This window comes from Aplysia californica, unplaced genomic scaffold (assembly GCF_000002075.1).
Source record: "Aplysia californica isolate F4 #8 unplaced genomic scaffold, AplCal3.0 scaffold00025, whole genome shotgun sequence".
NCBI lineage: Eukaryota > Metazoa > Mollusca > Gastropoda > Aplysiida > Aplysiidae > Aplysia > Aplysia californica.
The window spans coordinates 1,601,364-1,624,863 of record NW_004797295.1 but is presented as its reverse complement, the minus strand read 5'-3'; the positions used below and the strand labels follow the sequence as shown (position 1 = coordinate 1,624,863).

Genomic DNA, 23,500 nt, shown 5'->3' with positions numbered 1-23,500 from the left:
ATTAAAGGTAGTGTTGGGTTCCAGGAATGTGTAAGAAAAATCTTAACCCTATCCGTATGCCCTGGGGTCATTTTATACTCCCGGGGGTGTATTCTTCACATTTTAGAATACTTCTTGTACGAAGATCTCTTTGAAACTTTCAGTTTCTCAAAAAATCATTTTGACAGACTGCTATGCAAGGCGTACGGATCGGATTAAAGAGTAAATTTTCTCTTTGGAAAGTGGTGACACTGAGTTCCCCATGTGGTTTGGGTACTACAATAAAACACGACGTACTGATAGGGTCAAATAACCGTACACTTTTGAGGAGCTAAGAACGACGTTTTCACATAGATATTTCTTTCAGTGACTGAAAGGCTCAAAATTATAATGGCATAAGATCCCTGCTTCGATTAAAGGTAGCGTTGCTTTCCAGGAATGTGTAAGAAGAATTTTAAACACACACACGCACACAGACACAGACACACACACACACACACACACACACACACACACACACACACACACACACATACACACGCACACACTCATATATATCTATATATCTAATAAAAATGAATCCTGCTTTGAGTTTGTGAAAGGGCCTAGAACGAGAAAAACAACTGTCAAGAATTTTTAGTTTAGTATGGGGTTATACAGCGCTCGCACTGATTCTGGTCAATATTTCAACTTAAAATAGTTAAACGTTAAAAAGGCAAGTGTAAGTAGATTTTAAATTTCATACAACTTTCTAAATAACACTTAATAATTACAAACAATCCATTTTATAACTTTCCATAAGGGCCAATGGCCTCATAAAATCTAAAATTCTGCTGGAAACAACAAAAAATATCTTGCAATTTTTTTTTGCATTTAAAATATTTCCTTCGGGTCTCTCCATTCGGTTAAAAAGTGTCCAATGGTAAAGTCTGTGTCGCAGCTACACAGAACGGCTTCATTATAACATAATCCCCCCCGAGTCCTATGCTTCCAAACGCCCAGACTTTGAATTAACTTTGGCGACCTCAACTACTGAATGCGCGCAGGTTCACGGACCGGTCACGATGATGAGCCCTACAAGCTGACAATCGGACGACGCTTTTCTTTTCTTTTTTCACAAGTGACAGCACAGAGACAAAATTAATATTGATTTATTTTCATGGCGACACAGCGTTTATAGTGCACAACCTGCATGTCACAAATGTTGCATTATAAGACTATCACTGGCCAAGCTCTGGGTGGTAACGAAAGCAGATCTTGATATTCCCGATTGAGACACGGTTTCACACTTTCGCATGCCGCCATAGCTGCTTGTTCACTGACTGGGGAAAGCCAATCTACAGATTTCCTCATATTCCCGGGGCCCCCGGGATTTGGCTAGTCACCGTTTTTACTAGGTACCCAGTTTCTGACTCATTTTTGTCGGCTATTCGTATGTTTTGAAATCTAAGTACCTACTTATTCGGGAAGGGGGGGTTGTTATTGTTGTGTCGGCAGTCATGTTGTTTTGTAGTTTATTTTTAAAAACCGGAAATTTGTCGCACGCCGACGAAATAAAAATTACGGCCACGTCGCCGCCTACGGAAGACTTGCACGGCCAGAGGCCTCCCCGATGAGTTCAAGTAACTGGAGAATTTTCACCCCTGGTTCGAGCACTGTATGGCTATCTACAAATACTGTTTCACTTTACAAAATGGCTTGACATAGTTCAAATCTTACAGGGCAGGTAATTCTCATGATTTCAGGGAATACTTTTTAAGTGGCGAAAATTGTCTAGCTTTTGTATGCACTCCAGTTTTCTCAAAAATATGGTTCTCTCTTGCTAGGCTGTGACTCCTTATTATTGATCATGCCACCTCCATTGACTTACCTGAACTTCATCATCTTTACGAATGGGCATACTTCTCACATTGTACTTTGCTCTCAGCTCTTTTGACAAAGGAGCACTCATGATTTTCCTTCTGATATGAGAGGGGGCATTGAAATGACGAGCCCTGTTCTTCCTTCTGGAACCAGACACTGCCTTGTTAAACTTCATCTTGAAGCCTGGAAAATATACAGTATGAGTCAAATACAAGTGTCAAAAGACATTTTCATGAAAAAGATGACATGTCACATAAAGGCAAGAAATTATCAGTACATGTATTTTTCTTTAACTATCAGAGTAATAGTTTTTGTTGCTCTGACTTTTCACCTCTATCCCCCTATTTATTAGGAGCAGGCACGTCCCGTCGCTGCCCGGCCACTAAATTACTGGCCGATAACAAGAAGAGATAGCTTACTGTTCGTTGACTATACATAAAACGAGAAATGAGAGTGAGAGGTGTTGAGGAAAGAGTGGTACAGCCAGCGAGAGAACTGCTAAAACTACAAGGCAACGGGAACGACTTATCTAGACAACCGGGTGTGTTAATCTTAACAGAATAGCACACACCTTAAAGGCTTGATATCTCCATCTTCATCCACATTTTGCTGCCCTTAGACACTATAGTCAAGGAACAAGCTAGATCTACATGTTCACAGTACTGCTGACGATAAACACCTGAGAGACACTCCCTCTACTCAGTCTCAGTAGTGGATTGTCCCCATGCTGTTCACTTATTAAACCTCCTCTATTGTCACTGAAGGTCAGAATAACGCAGTTGTAGGCCTCCCACCCTGGCTGAGAGGGTAAATCTTCTGGCTATTCTCACCCAGTGTGCGTTCACCGCTTAGTGCATCGGCTCAGGCAGACTGCCAAGACTGAGGACAAGAGTCTCGTTAACGAACTCATTCAAACACAGGAGCCCAAAAATTCGCGAGATTTTCACTAGACATTTTAAAGTCGACTGTCCATAGGATAGTGTTTGATGAGCTGCACTATCGAAAGGTCTCTGCTTGATGAGTCCCAAAAGAGCTGACAGCTGACTGCAAGATGCAACGTGTTGAAGTGTCTCAGACTTTGTTGAATCGTTATTGCCAAGCTGTCACATGAGTCATGAACCAACTGGAGACCAACAATACGATGAAGCATTCCTGACAAGCATTATTACAGGTGACGAGACTTGGATACACCACATGATCCCTGAGACTAAGAGAGATTCAATGGTTTGGAAGCACAGGTCCTCACCTCCCAGAAAAAGTTTAACGAAGTTACCATTTCTCCGAACATTCGGGAAAATAAACTTGAACTCTTTCTCTGAACGGTTTCCGCTCTCAAGATTTTTTGGTTACTTGCCAGATTTAGGCGTCATCTTTCATTCTGCAAGGACTGGGAAGAAGCAATTTTTTGCATTAAATTCAATTTCCAGAGCAAGAGATTTTAAACGTCTGAATATTCAGATACTTCCGTTGTGGTTGGGGCGACATTCCCGGACTATACTTCATTTGAAAATTGAAAATACCTCCAAAAGGTACTGCGAGAAAACAAGACTGACCGATCTGGGCTGTAACTTATTTCACATTTAGTCATCAGGCAAAAAATAAAATCTTTATGTAAAAAAAAAAAAATCACTCCACGCCCCGTTCACATCTTAGGCATACACACACATGGGCCACTCCATTCGCAATTATTATCAACAAATCTCGGGAACGGAAACTGTTCAGAGAAAAAAAGCCGGTCAAGGTTTAAAGTTCAGCCATCTGGACATTCTGAAACCAGGACAAACTGTTAATGCTAACAGATACTGCCCGACTCTTGACAAGCTGTGAGATGTGCCGAAAAAGACTATGCCAGTTGTCCGGCGTGGTCATTTTGCAGCATGGCAACGCAACGCCACACACTGCAAACGCTACGTAAGATTGGACCCAAAGGTTTGGCTGGGAAGTTCTGCTACACCCCTTTAACAGTCCTGACGATTATCACCTTTTTGGACACGCTATATTTCTGAACAGCGACGACAAAGACACTTCAGTCAGTGACACTACTATAGATCTAGATCTACAATTTATGGAGGGAAGATTGAACAATACCGGACCACCTGTATTATTGCGCCTTGCATGAGCCAGATTACTTCCATGTAACACCCCTCTGTCGCACTCGCTTCAATTCGCGAGAGGAGGAAGGCTAGCCTAGCATTGGACGGTCCGACATTCTTCGTTCACATCTTGGGGAGGGGGGAGCGACAAAAACATATGTCAGTCCAAAAATTTTCATTCCGGTTGCAAGAAGAGGGAAGTTGTTTGGGGGGTTTCCCCCCTGACAACGGTCCGAGATTCTTCATTGACAGAGATTAAAATCGATGTCATCTCACGATGCACTTGGCCCACCCTAAACGAAGAATGCCGGACCAGGCGGGGAAGGGAAAGGCGGTGGCTCACGCACTCGGTCTCACGATGTACCACACGCTGTGTTCTTTAAGCCTCGCCCTGCAGGCACGTGATCCGGCATGCTTCGCTGCCGCTGTGGCTCGGAATGCTTCGCTGTGAATGCACGCTCTTTGTTTAGCCTTAGGTGAAGCTTCCCGGAATAGGCTTACCTCTCTATCTACTACTCTGTGTGGTCTAAATGAAGTATCCCGCACCACTGTATGGTTGAGAGAAGGATGCTGTACTACAAGAATTAGTTTTTCTGCTAAATTCCTGTAAAAGTGCTTTTGAAATTGTTTTTCATTTTCAATTTCCCTTCTATAGATCTACATTATAAAAATAGCATTACGGAAAATAAGCCATAAACTGCTTATTTAACTGTGCCGAACTCCTACAATACCTGCTGTTGGGACATAGGCAAAGGAAGTGGCTATCCTCACCCGGTGTGAAACAAGACCTGTTTTTCTTAATTTCGGAATACTTTCTATTGGTGTGGATGATCAAATGGATAAAAGCAAAGAAAAAATTACCTTATAGCACAAAAGTAAACTAATTTGATCGTCTACAAAGATGCTATGGTTATTAACTTATTTCACTTTTCGAATCCGAGCCGAACTACGCGGGTCGCCATTTTGTTTTCCCCGGAAGTTCTCGCAAGATCTACTCCCCCCCTCTTCTCTCTCTCTTTGAACACTGTCTATCGGTGTGAATGATCAAATTGACCAAAACAAAGTTTAAAAATGTTAAAACAAAGTAAATTAATTTGGTCGTCTACAAAGATGCTACGGCTATTTCACTTTTCGAGTCGAGCCGAACTACGCGGGTCCCCATTTTGTTTTGCCCGGAAGTTCTCGCGCTACTCCTCTTCTCTCTCCACTGCCAACAGACAAAATTGTACGCTTTTAGTTTTAGGATAACAGTAGTAATGGAACATTTGTTCACTGCACAGAATTCTACAATTTTTCTGTTATCACAAGAGTAGAATTCTGTGGTTCAGGGTGAACGCAAACCGGGTGAGAATAGCCAAAAGTAGTCCCAATCCGCTGGTCCGGTATTCTTCATCAATCTTACCTTTATGGATAGATCTAGAATCTAGTGTTGTCTATTATATGAGAAATTATATGACTTGGACAAAGAAGGTGACCTTATACTTAACACGTTAAATTCTTCAATAGAGGACTTCAGAAACGAGCGACCACTAGATTCTTGGCGCTTTTTCGGTAGTTCCCACCCCGCAATTTTATTCACGGGTTTGGGCCACAAGAGTAGGGGGGTTTCAGGGGGGCTTGCCCCCCTGACCTAATAAAAATAGGAAGGGGGGTTTCAGGGGCGCATGCCCCCCTGAATTTTACCATAATTTAATGTTTTGCAGTTGTTAGGTTTGATATCTTAGCTCACCGCGAATCAAACGTATAGATCTAGATCTAGATGTAGATCTAGATATCTAGGTCAGGCTCAAATAAGGGGGGTGGGAACTACCGAAAAAGCACCAGATTCTCTAGATTTCTAGATCTAGAATCTAGATAATATATCTAGATAGATCTGGATCTAAATTCTATATCATCAAGATTATACTCAACGGCTTCCAAAATCATGATGGAAGACCGAAAACCACTGTTATACGAACTGTTCATGACAAAATTACGGTAGTTTGCGCATTTTTAAGCCCAGTTCAAAGTCAAAGTTTTGAAGGTCTGAGTCTGGGATTAGATCTAGAATCTAGATCTAGTAGACTTCGGGAATTGGTGATCTTGTAGTTCTGTTCGTTAAAAGTTAAAGTCCACGATCCATTTAGATATATAGATCTAGATCTAGTTTACATCCAGAGAAGAAATCCAGAAGTCTTGATGACCAAATACTATTTGAATTAGGCTACACAAAGAGCGGGGATGCAACCTAACTGCAAAACATCAAATTAGGATAAAATTCAGGGGGGCATGCCCCCCTGAACCCCCCCCCACCTCAGTATTTTTATTAGGTCAGGCCCCCCTACTCTTGACTTTAACGAACGAAACTACAAAATCGCCCGCGAATTTAACGTGCTTAAGTATAAGATCAACGACAAAGAATACTACACTGAAGCCTAGTGGGAGTACTAGATCTAGAACCCTTGTTTCGCCTTCTTAGGCTATAATAGTGCTTACCCGTACCAGTCACCGAGTCGGCAGAGTGGAGGCAGTGGAGGGACTGAATGGTTGCGGTGCACAATCACATCACAATAGTAATCAATTAACAAATGCATAACCCCAGTAGAAGAATGCCCGACACCACGTTACAGCCGCCTCCCCTCTCTCCACTCTTTTAGTTTTCATGGAGTGTGATTTATATGATCACACTAGGCCTACAGCTTTTTCAGTGTCGAAAAATTCTACGGACAAGACAGGCTTGTTTCGAGTTAGAAACCTACTGCTAAGTCTCTCAAATAAAATCATGATTCTACGCTTATCTGAAGCAATATTTCTTAAAATTAGACATATTTGACTTATGATATTACTTATAGTGCCCATCATTTCATTAATAACTTTCGATGCAATCGAAAAATTAGGAATATTTCTCGATTAACAATTACACTTTCATCAAATAGTACCTTTTCACTTCGGCCAAAACATAAAAAGGACTTCCGGAATGGGCAGTAACTCTGAAGCCAAACGTGTCGGTAAAAGCAAAATTGTAATCACACGTCTTCTTTTTCACGACAGCAGCAAAACATTGGAGTAGGCCTACGCGGAAACAAGCCCGTCGTCAACGGCTCAGTAACCTTGCAGAAGTGTCTTTTTGAATGCTCTTTTGTTTCATCAGAAACTTGGTCTTTGCTGCCTCAAATGTACATTACATCACATTTGTCCATCAAAGTCTTTGTTGGAGCACTTACCCTGGCTGCTGTCGGTGTCTTTTTCTCATCCTGGAGGAGTAAGTTCACACTACGTCTACTCAAGACTACTCACTACCGTCCTTATTTAAATTTACGAAAAAACCTTTGCCTTAGAAAAGTTTAGCCAGCAGATTATAAAAAGACTTGAAAAGACTAACAGTTACTTCAAGAATACAGTCAAACCTGTGTAAGACAGCCACCCATTGTCAAGGAGAAAAGTGGCCGTAAAAGACAGGTGCCCGTCTTAGGCAGGACTGATCAACATGAAGAAAACAAACCATCTTATTCTTTCTCAGTGTCACTGCATTCATTGTTGTTGTTGTTGATTATTACTTTCCCTGGGTTTTTTTCTTCTTCTCTTTTTTTTTATTTTGTTGCTTTTGTGCAAGGGTGACAATACATGATAAAACGAAATGTGTCAGATAAGGAGGACCAAGTGCTATGGTAAAACAACAGTGTTTTAGCATCAGAAAGTACTCAAAATATACACATATAAGTACTTTTTAAAAACGCAGTGGCTATTTTTACGGCGAGCCGTAAAGATAGCCTCCCAGTGAGTCCCAGGCTATTTTTACGGCGATCCTCGAAAAGCGACCCTACTCCGCCTCTCATGTACGCGACATGCCTCAATGTATTAGATCTAGGCCTATAGTGGTTGTTCAAAATATAAACTTACACCTCAGAGGGGAAAGGGTGTCTTTGGCTTCTGTAAGAAAAGTGTAAGATTGGGTGGGGAGGTGAGATGAACGTTTTGCTCATGACTGGGAAGAAAAGGTAAAAGAAAAAGTGGATAAATGCCAGTAACAAGACCCAGATCTGCATTATCACTGCAGATCCCCGTTGTTGTTGTTGGGTTGTTGTTTTTTTTGGGGGGGGGGGGTTTACAAATAATTTTGAAATTGTGATGAAAATTCTGTAGGTGGACATCTAATTTCTTAATGTTTCTTTGTAACTTTGCAACTGTTTTGTTGATCTTTTAGTGTCTTGATGTCTTTTATTTGGAAGGCACGTACCTATTGCATTGACAAGAGTCTCAATGTCTTCCACATATAGATCTATATGCGTTCTTTCTAGTTCATATGGTTTGATTAAATTGTATTAACTGAAATGTTCTTTTTACGGCGGTCACAAACTGATGACGTAGAACACGTTTTTCAGTCTTATTAATTCCGTCTTGGCTTGTAGGCCTTCATGTAGACTACTACCTTATTCGTTATTTTATACTATATTTTACTAAATGACTTTACTAATGTAACATACTTTGAGCTGGTTAAAACCGAGAGTAAGGCACTATAATTAAATGTCCTCTATTATTAACTTATTATCATAATTATAGTCTTTATTCTGGACTTAAACAATTCAATGTTTTTATGTTCTTTACTAGGACCTTGTTGTTGTGGGATTCTTTCAAAATAATAAAATAGATCGCATTTTTTTAGTTTTTGTGTTTTGTTTTCTGATGTGCTCATATTATTACTCTCCATTTTTACGGGGAACAGCTCACCCCAAAGGTGATTCTTTTTCCGATTCATATTTAGGAAAAAAATTATACGGGCATAAGAAATAATGAAGAAAGTAAATTTTGATAAGTCGGAAAATATGAAAGTTGCCATGGAATGGAAACAGCACCAACATGCAAAACAAACAATAATTTTAAAAAACCGAAGGCTTCTTACTCTCTAACAAAATTGCATGAAAATTGGTGGAATGGTAGATACAGATACTATGGTCAATTGTACTGAGCAAAATTTTGATATTTGAATGTAAAAAAAATATGTGTTCCTGTACCCTGAAATTGCATCACAATAATTAAAAAATTAATCATTGTGAACACAAAAACATTTTTTTACAACTCTATCAAAAATCTGCTCAGTGCAAATTATAAGGAAGGAGGAACATTTTAAAGGCATTCCCAAGGCGAAAAGTGTTAACTCCAAAATGGCCGCTCTTCTTGTGGGTGTGGTACATGTAGTGATGTCAGTGAATGAGATGATGATGCTGGCAGTGGCAGTGATGATGGTAATGTTAGTGACGAGGAGGTGATGGTGGTGGTGATGATAAAGAGAGGGTGAATGATGATGGTGGGGAGAAGAAGGAAGAGGTGGTGGTGGCGGAAGGGAGAAGGAAGATGAAGAAGAGAATAGAATGACGGTGAAGAGGAGGAAATGGAAAACCTATGGGGCTGTTCAAATATAATCTTACACTTTTGGGGACTTTTTTAAAACACAAAACCCAATACCACTTTTCTCACATTTGCCTCCAACCCCCACCTACACCAATTTAATATTAGTACTTTTTCTGATCTTCAACTTCCATTATTATTTTAAAGATACCTGTACTATACATGGCTTTTTTTAACTAGCTTGTAAAAAAAATATCATTTCAGTTAGTACAATTTAATCAAACCATATGGACTAAAAAGAAACGCATATATGTGGAAGACATTGAGACTGTTGTCAATGCAATAGGTACGTGCCTTACAAATATAAGACATCAAGACATTAAAAGATCAACAAAACAGTTGCAAAGTTACAAAGAAACATTAAGAAATTCGATATCCACCTACAGAATTTTCATCATAATTTCAAAATTATTTGTACCCCCCCCCCCCCTTCCCCTAAAAAAACAACAACAAAAAACAAAACAAAAAACAATGGGGATCTGCAGTGATCATGCAGATCTGGGTCTTGTTACTGGCATTTATCCACTTTTTCTTTTACCTTTTCTTCCCAGTCATGAGCAAAACGTTCATCTCACAGAAGTGTCGTATTTGGTTAACCTCCCCACCCAATCTTACACTTTTCTTACAGAAGCCAAAGACACCCTTTCCCCTCTGAGGTGTAAGTTTATATTTTGAACAACCACTATAGGCCTAGATCTAATACATTGAGGCATGTCGCGTACATGAGAGGCAGAGTAGGGTCGTTTTTCGAAGATCGCCGTAAAAATAGCCTGGGACTCACTGGGAGGCTCTCTTTACGGCACGCCATAAAAATAGCCACTGCGTTTTTAAAAAGAACTTGTACTCAAGTACATTTTACAGGAAAGTACTTTTACTGTACTTAAGTACATTTTTTTAGATTGTACTTAAATTTGTACTTAAGTACCTTTTTAAAAGTAGGCTACTTTACTTTAACGGCTCTGTTTAAATGTTGCAAGTAGCCACTTGCCATTTTCCCCCTGTTGTTTAAAAAAAAAACTTTTAATTAATTATGGCACGTGTAAAATGGCCACCTTTCTCCTCAACAATGGATGGCCGTCATAGACATTTCGACTGTGTATATTTTTGTATAGTCAAACATATTATTGTTTAATTTGAGCATGGATATTGAGCAAGGGTTGATAATGTTGCTTGATCCATCCATGATGTGTAAACCTTGTGATTAAGGAAAATAAGGAGACATACCTAAGAAAATCAAGGGAAGTAACTGTGACAGTAATCTGACAAAACGTGCTCGCTTTATGTCTGGCTGACATTTCATCTATAGCTGACATTTAAACAATTTTATCTCAATTTTTAAAAAAACTCTTTCCAGACCTATCGCAGACGGCGAGAGTCCACACCCCTTGCGGAGGTATCGCCAATATTGGCTACGATAGGGTGCCTCAGTGTTGTGTTTTAACACGATCCATTATTTATTAGTACTTTTTATTGTTATTGAAAACTTGGAAAAGGTTTAGAAACAAAAACATCTAGTTTCACTTTGTCAAAGAGTCGTTCTGGCGAAAAACGAGTGAATTAGTTCTTGTGGTCTTGCATCAACAAAACGATCTAACTGGACTCGGTATAACTCCAACAAAAATTGAAATGCATTTTAATAAAGAGCTGCACATTCAGAAATTAATGGAGTCTGCTCTTGGCCTTTATATGATAAGATAGCTATGCTGATTCGCTTTCACATGTCTAGTGTGTGTAATTTTTTCCGTCAAAATGTATTTTCCGCCCCACCATCGCCATGTCTTACCCTTGTGATGCATACTTAGTTCAAAATTAATTCTTGTTTCATGTTGGAATGTATTCCTTATTCAATTTCCTTCAATTTGACATGTCATATGTTACGTTTTGAGGGCTTTTGTATGAAATTTAAGTTATTTTGTACATCACCTGTGTAGCCGAATCAAGTCACAAGTTAATTACGTTTAGACCCCAAAACAACTATGTCCGAAAAGAGTTAAAAACTGGAAAGTATTGATTTGAGAATACCAAACCCTATGCAAATTTCTTTACTGGGGGACTTGTTTTTTGGTAAGTGCTTTGCGGCACTCGCAACTTCATAAGGTCATATATGAGTGCACGGGACTCATTAAACATTTTCAGTTTGGAAGGAATTGATGTGGAATTTGGCCCGGGTGCGGACCAAAGATTACTCTTATCGGTTTTAGGACCACCAAGGATTCTTTAACGCGGGCAACTTGCACAAGGCACCTCCGAGATTTTTTGTCCTTATCCGAGACAGCTAGGTGTTAGATTTTTTCCTACCATAAGATCAGGGGTGTGACTGAAAGACAGCAGTAAGAAGAAGCCAAAGAGTAGCAGTAGTTAGGCTGCAGAAAGAGTCAGGAGCCCAGAGGAGGGGGAAAAGAGGAAGGGGCAGAAAGTGGAGATGAAAGCGGACAATAGAACATGGTTAGAGAGCAGGAAAGGAGGTGAAAAGATAACATTTTAGAGAAGGACATTTTCCGTCACTGTCAAGTTTTGAACTCATGTCAACCACTGCTAAAATTTGATGCTTGGCTTGTATTGTCGAACAGTTAAGTTTTCTTTTCTCTGCCATCGTGAAAAATACTAGGTATCGATAAAAGGATAGAAGGATAGAGATATTGCATGTGCTTTGTTCAATGTTGACTCAAGAAAAAAGAAGAGAGGGAGACTGATAGTCTTACTTTTATGACCCCCAAAAAATTGCTTTGACGTCAGATCATGAACATGATGATGTTACCAGAACTGGTGAGAGGACACCACCTACCCCTCTTGTGTTATCAAATATCACTTCCCGATACCTACCATCACATTCAAACCACCATTGGGGGCTCTCGTGGCCTAGACATTAAGGTGTTCGCTTCTCATTCAAAGATCCCGGGTTTGAATCCGGGTAGCCACGGAAAAATTTTCATCTCTAAAATTGTCTCCCTTCACCTCCTTTCCTGCTCTCTAGCAGTGTTCTGTCGTCTGCTTTCGTCTCCACTTTCTGCCCTCACCCCCTCACACCCTTTGCCCCCTGCTCTGGGCTCCGCCTTTTACTGCTACTCCTTGGCTCCTTTGTAGTGCTGTCTTTCAGCCATACCCCTGACCTTCTGGTAGGAAAGATCTACACTTAGCCTTCTCGGACAAGGGCAAAAAAATCTTAAAGGTCCCATGTGCAAGTTGCGCACATTAAAGATCCCTTAGTGGTCTAAAATCAATAAGAGTAGGCTTTGGTCGCCACTCGAGAGAAATTCAAAATTTCCTACCAACTGAAAATGTTAATGTGTCCAGCGCACTCATATGGATGCAGTTGTGATTGCCGTAAAACACTTACCGAACCCCCCCCCCCCCCGAACAACCTTACAAACCTGATATAAAATCACACCCCATCACCCAGCACCTACTCTCACTTGACTACATTCAAGGAACTTTTAGCACCTTAAGCACATTACAGATAAAATGTGTGTGCACCTGGAGAAATAAGGTGCCAAAAGCCGCCACAGCCCATTTTGAGCTACAGGCTGATATGATGACAAAAATTCCCTTTTTTTAATCAAAATGTTTGTTTCCATAAAAACCTGATAGTTCCATCATTCTTTAACAATATATTAAAAGGGTTTTCATTTATTTGACTTCTAAATATTTTATATTGAATTATTTTTAGGGTAGAGTATTAAAAAATATATAATGAAAACTGCTTTAAAAAGGTGTTAACCCTTCCAGCCCCAAGCGCGTATATTTTCAGCAGCGCTTGTACCTCCCTCCGTCCCAAGAGCATATATTCTCAGTTTCGGGGGGGTACCGAATTCGCGCATTTTTCGAAATTAGGGAAATTGATTAAACTTTAATTTTCTTATTACTTGTTCATTTATCTTTAAAAATTGGTATATATGCTATTATCAAAGCTACATTACAAAGATACTACATCACTTTTTAGAAATAATGCCTCTTTTTCTGAAATACTACTGTATTGGCTGGGACTGGGGTTAGGGAGTGCACAAAAATGGCTGGGGCTGGAAGGGTTAAAATCTATGCTTGAAGTATGTTTTCTCTTCCCTGCTATGTTTTACCATTGAATTTTAATCATGATATTGAAAATTTTTTTTTTCAAGTTTGATTGTATTCTCAAGTTTGTTAAACTCAAAAGCTCATTTTCTCAAAATTATATATTTTTATACCCTACCTCACAATATGTGCAATATCTAAAACTACTTGAGATATCTCAAAAATTAAAAAAACCACTGTGTTCAGCATTGAATTTCCTATAAGGCACAACCCTTCACTCAAAATGTTCAAAATCCGAGTTTTGGTACCTTTCTTTGGGCACACACACATATGCTATGATGCATCTCAATACCAGCAGAGTGTGTACCATATTATAATATATATCTATATACATATATATATCTATAAAACATATACAGTCGAACTTGCTCCAGCAGCCTTATAGATGGCCATCTTGGACTAATGTGATTTTATAGATACTTTTATAAATGTGTGTGAGTGTATGTGCATGGGTGTGCGTGTATTCATAAAGTATATACATGTTATATATATATTTAATTATGCGAGTATGTCTTCCTTGCTTGTCTTCTTCAGATGAGTCATGCAGAGAAGCTTCCAATCATGCTATGCTGCAGTGTCCTGTCGGTTTTTTCATCCTCCCCAATATGACTTCTTGCCATGCCTGGCTGACTTGTACCGACATATTTGACAGTATCACAGCTACTAATTTATTACTTGGCCAGGGAGCAGTGAAATTGGTAGGCTTAGCATACTTGATTAAAATTGGGTTACAGTTAACTTGGTTAATACATTTTCTTACAGACTTAACTTTTTCACTTGTAGGCTACATGGCAGCCCTGCAACTTTGTTGCATCTTTCACTAACTTTCAATCCTGTCCAAACAAATGTCAATATTTATTGTATATATATATTATATTATAGTAGAGGGTTTTACGGCGCTCGCAACTGCATAAGGTCATATGAGCGCCAAGGGGTGGGTGTCAACAGAGAAGTCTTTACAGGGAATCAGACTTACTCTGCTCGCCTCTCTAGCTTTAACAGCTCAAGGTCTGCTTCAACTATCAAGGCACCCCGGAAATAGCAGGTCACAAGAGAGTGACAAACATACAAAAGAAGTAGAGGAAAATGACAATAGTAAGGATTTAGGAAAGAAAAAGCAGCAGTTCCCTGTTGTAGATCAGGCACAGTTATGAGCGTGACATGATGAATCGGCCCATTTACAATTCTACTGTGCTTAAACGAGAAATGTCCCCCCTTTGAGAATGGCCTAAAGACACTACAGTCGGTTGCACTGCCCCGAGGGGAATATTTACTGTAGCCTACTTCCTACTATAACCAACTCCATCCGCTAGACATCAACTTTTTTTTGGCTGTCTGCTTTGTTCCCCCTCGTGGGTGTTGCATTCTTCTGATCTTGAAATTTTAAAATTTTGTAAAAAAAATTTAAATTTTTTTTAATTTTTATGGTAAGTGTTTTACAGCGCTCGCAACTGCATAAAGGTCAAATGAGCGTGCAGGATATACCTAACATTTTCAGTTGGTAGGAAATATTGAATTTTGCCCAGGTTTCGGCCGAAGCCTGCTTTTATCAATTTTAGACCACCAAGGGATCTTTAACCTGCGCAACTTGCTCACAGGCCCTCCGAGATTTTTCAGCCTTGTCCGAGAAGGCTAGGTGTAGATCTTTCCTACCAGAAGATCAGGGGTGTGGCTGAAAGACAACAGGAAGAAGGAGCCAAAGAGTAGCAGTAGAAAGGCTGCAGAAAGAGTCAGGGGCCCAGAGAAGGGGGCAAAGGAGGTGAGGGGGTGGGGGCAGAAAGATGAGACGTGTTAGAGAGCAGGAAAGGAGACAATTTTGGAGAAGAAATTCTTTCCATCACAACCCGAATTCGTACCCGGGACCTTTGAATGAGAGGCCATGAGAGCCCCCGATCTTGATCTCTATGCCCATATTGATCTTATGTTGCTGCTTCTGTTTCATAATGTGATATAATTTTCATAGTCATGCTGTTGTTATGTTGTTGAATTCTAATGTCCTACTTGGCATAATAATGAAGATCCCATCCAAAGCAAATCTGGGGATTCATTTTTCTAAAACTTGGGTTAAGAGGTAGATTATTTAGAGCAATACAGAAAAAAATGGGATCACTTTCATGTTCAAATCTCAAACTCATTCTGGTTTGCCATGTCACTGTAGTCTGATGCATACATATCAATTCTTGTGCATTTAGAAAAGATAGGTAGTAAGTTGTTGTGACAACATTGTCAGAGCTTGGACATCATTTTGAGTGTTTATATGTTTAATTTCAGAAAATGTTAGGAGACTGTGTATTCCCCTAGCGCTTATTACTCGGGGATTGTACAGTCTCCTAGCGCTGCTTAGATCTACTCGGGGACTGTGCTGTCCCCTAGCGTTCCGCAATGGGGGGACTGCAAAGACAGTTTGAGATGTTTTTCGTAATAAATCTTGAACTCTCATTCTCTTAGCACATTGGGACATTGCACCCTAAGCCCAGCATTATGACTCATTATTGACTTTTTTCTCACTGTTATTATTTTATGACAAAATGCTTTGAACAGGAAAAATGCTGATTCCTATCAAGATGTCGCCGTTTTTATATTTAAGTCTATAAAAATATTATTTCTCAATCTTTTTCAATTCTGTTTTCAACTTTTTTATTTGAAGAGTCCAGGATTCTACTTTAAGGTACCCTTGATTATATTTACTGATACTGATACACGTGATGTACATAGGTCAAAATTCTCAATTTTCAAATCTTCAGTGTTCAGTTTAAAACACTTTACATTGGATAGACTAATATTACTGACCAGTTAAAAGAGCTAGCCATCTCCTGTTATACATATAATTCTCTGATCGGCAGCTACAACAAAACCACCTACATAGGCCTAGCACAAACTTGCCAACCCAGACAGCTACTTTTATTAATTTTCCCATATTTTTACCACAAATCCAAGCCATTTTTTTCATATTTCCAGAAAAAAAATCATATTTTTTAAAGTTTCTGCTGCTGCTGCTGTAGCATAGAACCAGATAGATGTACTACTAGGCCTATGGGAGGTAAATGTTGATGATTGCTTGTTGACCTCGACCCAAAGGTCAAAGGTAATTGTTACTTTGCTGTCCCCCAGTGTGGAATGCTAGGGGACTGCATTGTCCCTGAGTAAGCAGCGGTAGGGGACTGTACAGTCCCCCAGTGGGTAGCGCTTACAGTCCCCTAACAACTTCCATTATTATTTTAAAAAAATACTTTTCCTCCATATGGTGTTTGCTTTGTACTTGATAGATTATTCAAGCATCTGCTCCCAAGTCTTTCACCCAGTCATGAGCCTGACTCAAAGTCCATAAGAAATTACAGTACCTGTATTAGTAGGTCTTACAACTGTTATAACTCAAACTTCATGAGATCAGAGAATTATGTTAAACAGATTTTGTGTTAATCCTAATGAAAAAAGCCTCCCAATAATGGGATGGGGATTCCTTTCTGCCAAACTTTGGAAACTGAAAAATATTTCCATCCTCAGCTTGATACTTTGATTGGACATAAGCTAGCAACAGATGGCAGCTTCCTAGTGTCTTGTCACCCTGTCCTGCAAAACAAAACCACTCTCTAACCACCCATTAAGCACAACAAGTGGGAAAGAACTGAATCGTTTGAGCTTGTGTTGTGTGATGTGTATTGACATTGACAATGTTAGGCTACTGTAAAAGAAAAAGAAAGGAACTGGGTTAAGTAAGCAGATAGGAATGATAAAATTAAAATGGCCCAATTCTCAGTTTTAATTAGATCTGCTGGAATTTTTCATTGCAATATAAAGAAACAGAAAGTTGCAATGGTAATAATAGATAAATAGAGAGCATTTGTATAGCGCACATCCCGGCTCAACAGCAAGCTGTGTGGGCTTCACAATCTATACTATTACCCCAGCAGACCTGAGAGCATTCAGAAACAACCTCAACTTCCTGGGAAGCATACAGTGCAAGCTAAAACACTAACCAATTGACGTCTTTTGCTGTCTATGGCCGGGTACCCATTCCCACCTGGGTGAAGTGAGGAAAATATGTGTAAAGCGCCTTTCCCAAGGACATGTCTGGCCCGCGGCTCGAACCCCTGAACTCGAAAACTCACGATTATGAGTCAAGTAGCCTAACCACTAGTAAAGAGCAAAGAGGAGGGAAAATGAATTTGAAATCCTTTCATGCTAAAAGATAATTTGTTTTAAACAGCTTCATGTTAAACAAAGTCTGCTTTATATTTCTATTCAACAGGTTTATCTTGGCAAGTGGCGAGACAAAGAGGTTGCCCTGAGCTACCTTATGGATGACTCAATGTTTGAAGACTTTCAACATAATGTACAAATGTTACGGCAGTTGACTCCACGACCCTCTGCTTCCCACAAGTGGTTGGTGCAGTTAGTTGGCTGGTGTTTTCAGCAAGACCCACCTGTTCTCATCACTGAATTCCATCCTATGGGCACAGCAGATAATGTTCATAAGATGTTACATGAACAGTTTACGGACAATAACACACTGTCAGTGAGGTTTAAATTGTGCCTGGATTTCGTGCGTACGCTTGAGATTCTTCACAACCAGAATACTGGATCCAGAGTTCTGTGTGACTCTAACGATCCACAGAAAGCCTTAAGCCAGTTTCTTCTCTCAACCAATTTCAGGTTGACTCTCAATGATGTTGATGCGCTCCCTTTGGTAAAAAAGACATTGGGTCAGCTTGTGAAGTGTGGCCACCGAGAACTGACTGGAGACTATATTGCCCCAGAACAGTTGTGGCCCTTTGAAGATATACCGTATGACGATACAGCAATGCCCGGTTATGATGAAAAAATTGATATATGGAAGATTCCAGATGTGTGTAATAAACTCATTCAGGGTTGCAATGGTGCTGCAAGTTTGAAACTACATTTATTTGATGTTCATTCAAAATGCAAATCATTATCTCCAAGTGAAAGACCAACTGCTAAAGAAGTGTTAGAAAGCTATTTGACAGTGATGAAAAAGTTAAATTTAGGCAATAAATGCTAATGTTTGAAGCTGTGGTTATTTACAAATTCTTTTCGTGTGCAAGGAATTTGTGGGGGGTGGGGGGGAGTTTTGCTGGTTTAGTAACATTTCCAGAGTTACTTTCTGTACCACTTCATGGATGTCTTTGGCAACTGAGTTTTGTTTTGGTCTTGTTTGCATGTGTTTGTGTGAGCTTTTGTGATGTCTGTATTGGTGTCTGTTGTGTTTGTGATTGACATACATGTAATATACACACACTGTACACACATACACACATTCACTCATGCACACAAATACTGTCACAAACACACACACACACACACACACACACTTACACACACACACACACACACACACACACACACACACACACATCTGAAACCGAGGCTGAAAAGTTCTGATTTATGGCATGTGTATAATGTCTTCCCATGTCAAGCATTATCAGACTTTTTTGAAGATCTATTTGCATCATTATGTGCATGTGTTTGTTTTCATGGGAACAGTATAACACATCTAGGACAGTAGGCTACTTACAATTAGGTGAAAAAACATCTACTGAATAGCTGTACAGGATATTCAACAATGAAATTGCAATTACAGTAGTCTCCGTCGAATACCCCACCACTTATGATCCTGGTTTGCTTAAGATCCCGCTCTTACGCAAATAGATTTTGTACTACACAAAAGTCTCCCCTAAGATCCCGCTCTGAAGGTCTACATTCAGCTAAGATCCCGATTTTCAGATAATAATTTATGAAACAAAAACCCGTGCGGGCACAACAGATCAACCAAGATTGAAAATTTGCTTTCGTTGAACTGCCATTTACCTCACTGATCAGCCTCTCTCGTGAATGTGACCAAATGTTTGCTTTCTGTAAATCTGGATGAAACGGTGCAATGTTTGCCCCAGAAGGGATCACACCGACGTGTAACTTTCTGACGTGTTCGTTTTCCCACATCCCACTCCCATCTGAGCTCTCCACCACACGCTTGGTGGGTACGGAGGGCCTACATGTTCGCTCCAGGCGGGATCACATCGAACTGTGATCTCTTCCCTGACCATTGCAGCAGTTGTCTCTCGAATTTGCAAGACAGACTGAATTTTAATTAGTGTGGTTCCAACACAATTGTACGTACATGTAATACCAAAAGCAGTCTGAGATGGGAAGCTATACATTTTGGACAGGTAATGGAGAGGAGCAACTGGATAAGCGTAGATCTAGATCTTGAAACTCAAGATAGAATAAGGGAAAATGGCATGCTTCCTGCCCAGGTGATTGGTCATCAAGTCATCAAGGTTGAAACCTCACTGTTTGCTCGCCATTAGTCATAAACCCACCCAGGGGTCACGTCAGTTCATTTTCGAGTGAAGGGAGACCATTTTACCGGTTGTGGGTCAATTCTTCCCTTGGTGCGTCAGCTAACTTCGGGCCTACCATGCCTCTCAATTCTCCGATGCGGGGATGGAGAGGTCACAATGCTATGATGATGGATGAGGCGAATGTGTGACGTGCGCCTGCAGACGGAAAGCACCACAGGGTGTGGTAGGGTGGGGAACAACACAAAGGGCGAGTTAGCCAAGAGCCCAAGGAGATTAAAAGTTCTGAACTCCTTGCCAGAGCCCTTTCTACTTTATGTCTGATCGCCAACGCTGAGCTGTCAACATAGCTAGTGCTGGAGAAAAAAAGCTGATTCGATTTTTGATCATCAAGTAAGACCTAGAGGTCATGTTGAACTTTGAACAAAATCATCGTCGGGGGAGATAACAAAACGAAATAAACAGAACACCAAGCTCATAGCCTAGGCCTATTTTATTTTTTCATTTGAATTTATTACTGGATCCCTTATAACGAGAATCCTGCCATAGCGTACATTTCGCACGAGTCCCCTCTCTCTCGTAGATCTAACAACAGGATTCCACTGTAATTATGCATATTATGTGTGTATCAGCTAACTACGTTGTTAAGTCCTGTGTTCATTTTGGGTGAAATTTTCCATGCTGGTGCAATATAGATGTATCTCCTAGACAATGAATGACAGTTTTTTGACTATATTCCCTTTTTTTTCTTAGTCTCAGTGCTTTTGAATATATCTTGTAGCCAGAGTTGGGTAACTTCGTCACTCTGGGAAATGTGGCAGTGTCATGTAAAAATGTAAAATTGAAATAACCTGTCCAACCTATTTTAGGACTAGTTTAAGTGTCGGCCAACTTACAACCAAACGTCTTGTCTATCAAAATGATCAACCAATCAGAGTAACTAACGCTTATACTCTTTAATGTAACAACCAAGGTGTTTATGGCGTCGTATCATTCATGCACCAACTTTTTATGCCAAGGCAAATATCTCTACCTCTACCTCAAACTCGAAGAAAGAAATTGGTGGAGTACTACTTCTTCTTCTTGTCCCTAACAACATGGCACTGAGACCTGGATTTTATTAACAAAGAAAGAAAAAGACAAAATATCCACATTTCTCCTCTTCCTGCTCCTCCTCCTCCTTCTTCTTCTTCTTTTTCTCTCTCTCTCTCTCTCTCTCTCTCTCTCTCTCTCTCTCTCTCTCTCTCTCTCTCTCTCTCTCTCACACACACACACACACACACACACACACACACACACACACACACACTCACTCACTCACTCACACACACACACACACACACACACACACACACACACACACACGCAGTGAACAAATTCAATGCCATTATATAATAAATACTGCAGCACATAATTTCTAGAGGGTGTTTCTAAAATAGTCACGCGCCTCGGTAAACATCCTAGATGTATGATAAATGATGTTGACACTGAGTTTGTGGCGCTCCTTATCAGTCCGGGATAGGACAACCAGGATAGAACCCACCGGGCCTGCACAATACAACACAATGACCTGGACGAAGGCCGGTGGAGCAAGGCGTCAGAGAGCTGGACAAAAGGGAACGGACTTCAGAAGACGAATCACGCGCTTTGGTGTTTACTCGGTATCCTACACTTGCGCTAAGTTTAGCTCACATTGAATTTGTCATTAACACCCTTCTTTAGTTGCCGTCGTCGTCGTCTCTCTCCCCCCCCCCGCCCCCCTCTCTCTCTCTCTCTCTCTCTCTCTCTCTCTCTCCCCCTCTCACACACACACACTCTGTGTGTTGTGTGTGTGTGTGTGTGTCGTGGGCTAGTAAAATCTATCTATCTATCTATATCTGACTACAATGTGATCTACCTTCTATCTCTATATTATCTATCTTTTTTTTTGGGTAAGTGTTTTACGGTGTTCGCAACTGCTTAAGGCTTAAACTTAAGGTCATATGAGCGCGCAGGACACACCAAAACATTTTCAGTTAGTAGGAAGTTTTGAATTTTGCCCGGATGGCGGCCGAAGCCTACTCTTAAATCGATTTTGGACCACCAAGGATCTTTAACGGGCGCAACTTGCACACACGACCTCCCAGGTTTTTCGCCCTTGTCCGAAAGGCTAGGTGTAGATCTTTCCTACTAGAAGATCAAGGGTGTGACTGAAAGACAGCAGTAAGAGAGAGCCTTGGAGTAGCATTAAAATGGCTGCAGAAAGAATCAGGAGCCAAAAAAGTGGGGAATTTAGGGGGGGGGGGGGGGGGCAAACGACTGGACATTGCCTGAGAGTAGGAAAGAAGACAATTCAGGGAGATGAAAAATCTCCGTCGCTATCTGGATTCGATCAGGGGACCTATTGAAAATGACAGGCGAACATCATAATCTTTATTTATCTGTTAGTGTGATATACAGATAGAGGGGACTCTCGTGGTCTAGAGTTTAGAGGTTAAGGTGTTCGCCTCTCATTCGACTGATCCCGGGTTCGAAACATGGCAGCGACGGAAATTTTGTTCACTAAAATGTTCTCATTTCACTTCCTTCCCTGCTCTCTAACCATGTTCTGTCGTTTGCTTTCGTCTCCACTTTCTGAACCCCCCCCCATACCCTTCACCCTTTGCCACCTCCTCTGTGCTTCAGACTGTTTCTGCAGCCTTTCTACTGCTAGGCTACTCCTTGGATCCTTCTTACTGCTGTCTTTCAGCCACACCCCTGACCTTAGGGTAGGCAAGACAGTAAAATTTAACACCTGACCTTCTCAGATAAGGGTGAAAAGGCTCGCGGACCCCGTGTGCAAGTTGCGAAAGTTAGAGATCCCTTGGTGGTCCAAAATCGAGAGTAGGCTTTGATCGCTACTCGGGTAAAGTTCAAAATTAATTCCTACCAAACTGAAAGTGTTTAATGTGTCCCACTCGTCAATTGTCATATATGACCTTGTGCAGTTGCGAGCGCCGTAAAACACATTCCAATGCAAAATCAAATTCACAAACTGTGCATGTCTGGGCCTCTACTGCAGCTGTTGATTTTGTCTCGTTTCTTTCTCTACTCTTACTCTTGCCCAGTTCAGGTAGACCTCTTCTCTCAAGACGTCATGGTTCGACGAGCGTCCCAAATTAGGCTCTACTATTGTTCCAGAACACGAAGTCGCGGCTACAGCCCTTTATCTTCATCAACCTTCTCTTGAATGGTAACAATTTAATGACAGTATGATGTCCCTCGGCGAAGGGCTTACAATACATTTTTAACCTTAGATCTATGCTTTTTTAAATTTCATGTATTATTTTTGTTTGTTTTTTTAAGGACTTTACTCGTACACATAGATCTATCTTTCTTCTCGAAAAGCATCCCTCCATTTAGAAAGTCATTGATATATTTTGTCGACTGTATTCGCTGCATCTATATATTGATGAGCGACCCTGATTAGAGCCCTCCGAAAATAATTAGAAAGATTCAGATTTTTTTGGTATGTTGTTGTTTCTTTGTGGATGCAGTTCACATCATGTATTCCTAACCTTTGTTTTTTTCACACACAGCAGACGAACCCTCTACAAATTACGTTACAAAGGCTATAAATAAGACAGTTTGATTAACAGAAAGTACATATGCCCTTCGACAAATGTGCGAAAGGGCAATAGAACACAACAGAGTACTAAACATAGTATTTGTCGACCAGGAGAAAGTGTTCGACAAAGTGAACAGAAACAAGCTATGGAAAGAACTCGAAAACTATACTGTAATGGGCCAGCTTCTAGATAATACCCGTGCCATTTA

The 23,500-nt window shown here is 40.4% G+C and overlaps 2 protein-coding genes across 2 annotated transcripts in view; one reads left to right on the top strand and one right to left on the bottom strand.

The window, feature by feature from the left end:
- Positions 1-6,927, bottom strand: part of LOC101853053 (60S ribosomal protein L26) — a 14,044-nt gene extending 7,117 nt beyond the window's left edge. Inside the window, exons 1-2 of the mRNA XM_005091046.3 lie at positions 6,854-6,927; positions 1,850-2,025 (exon numbers count right to left, since the gene is read on the bottom strand). Of these exons, the coding sequence (XP_005091103.1) occupies positions 1,850-2,017 (168 nt within the window). The 5' untranslated portion in view covers positions 2,018-2,025; positions 6,854-6,927. The remainder of the gene's footprint in view (positions 1-1,849; positions 2,026-6,853) is intronic.
- Positions 6,928-6,973: 46 nt separating this feature from the next.
- LOC101852819 (protein O-mannose kinase) lies at positions 6,974-18,416 on the top strand. Its single transcript, XM_005091045.3, has 3 exons — positions 6,974-7,176; positions 13,923-14,086; positions 17,638-18,416. The coding sequence occupies exons 1-3, from the start codon at positions 7,089-7,091 to the stop codon at positions 18,406-18,408; spliced, it is 1,023 nt and encodes a 340-aa protein (XP_005091102.1). The 5' UTR covers positions 6,974-7,088; the 3' UTR covers positions 18,409-18,416.
- The last annotated feature ends 5,084 nt before the right edge of the window (positions 18,417-23,500 follow it).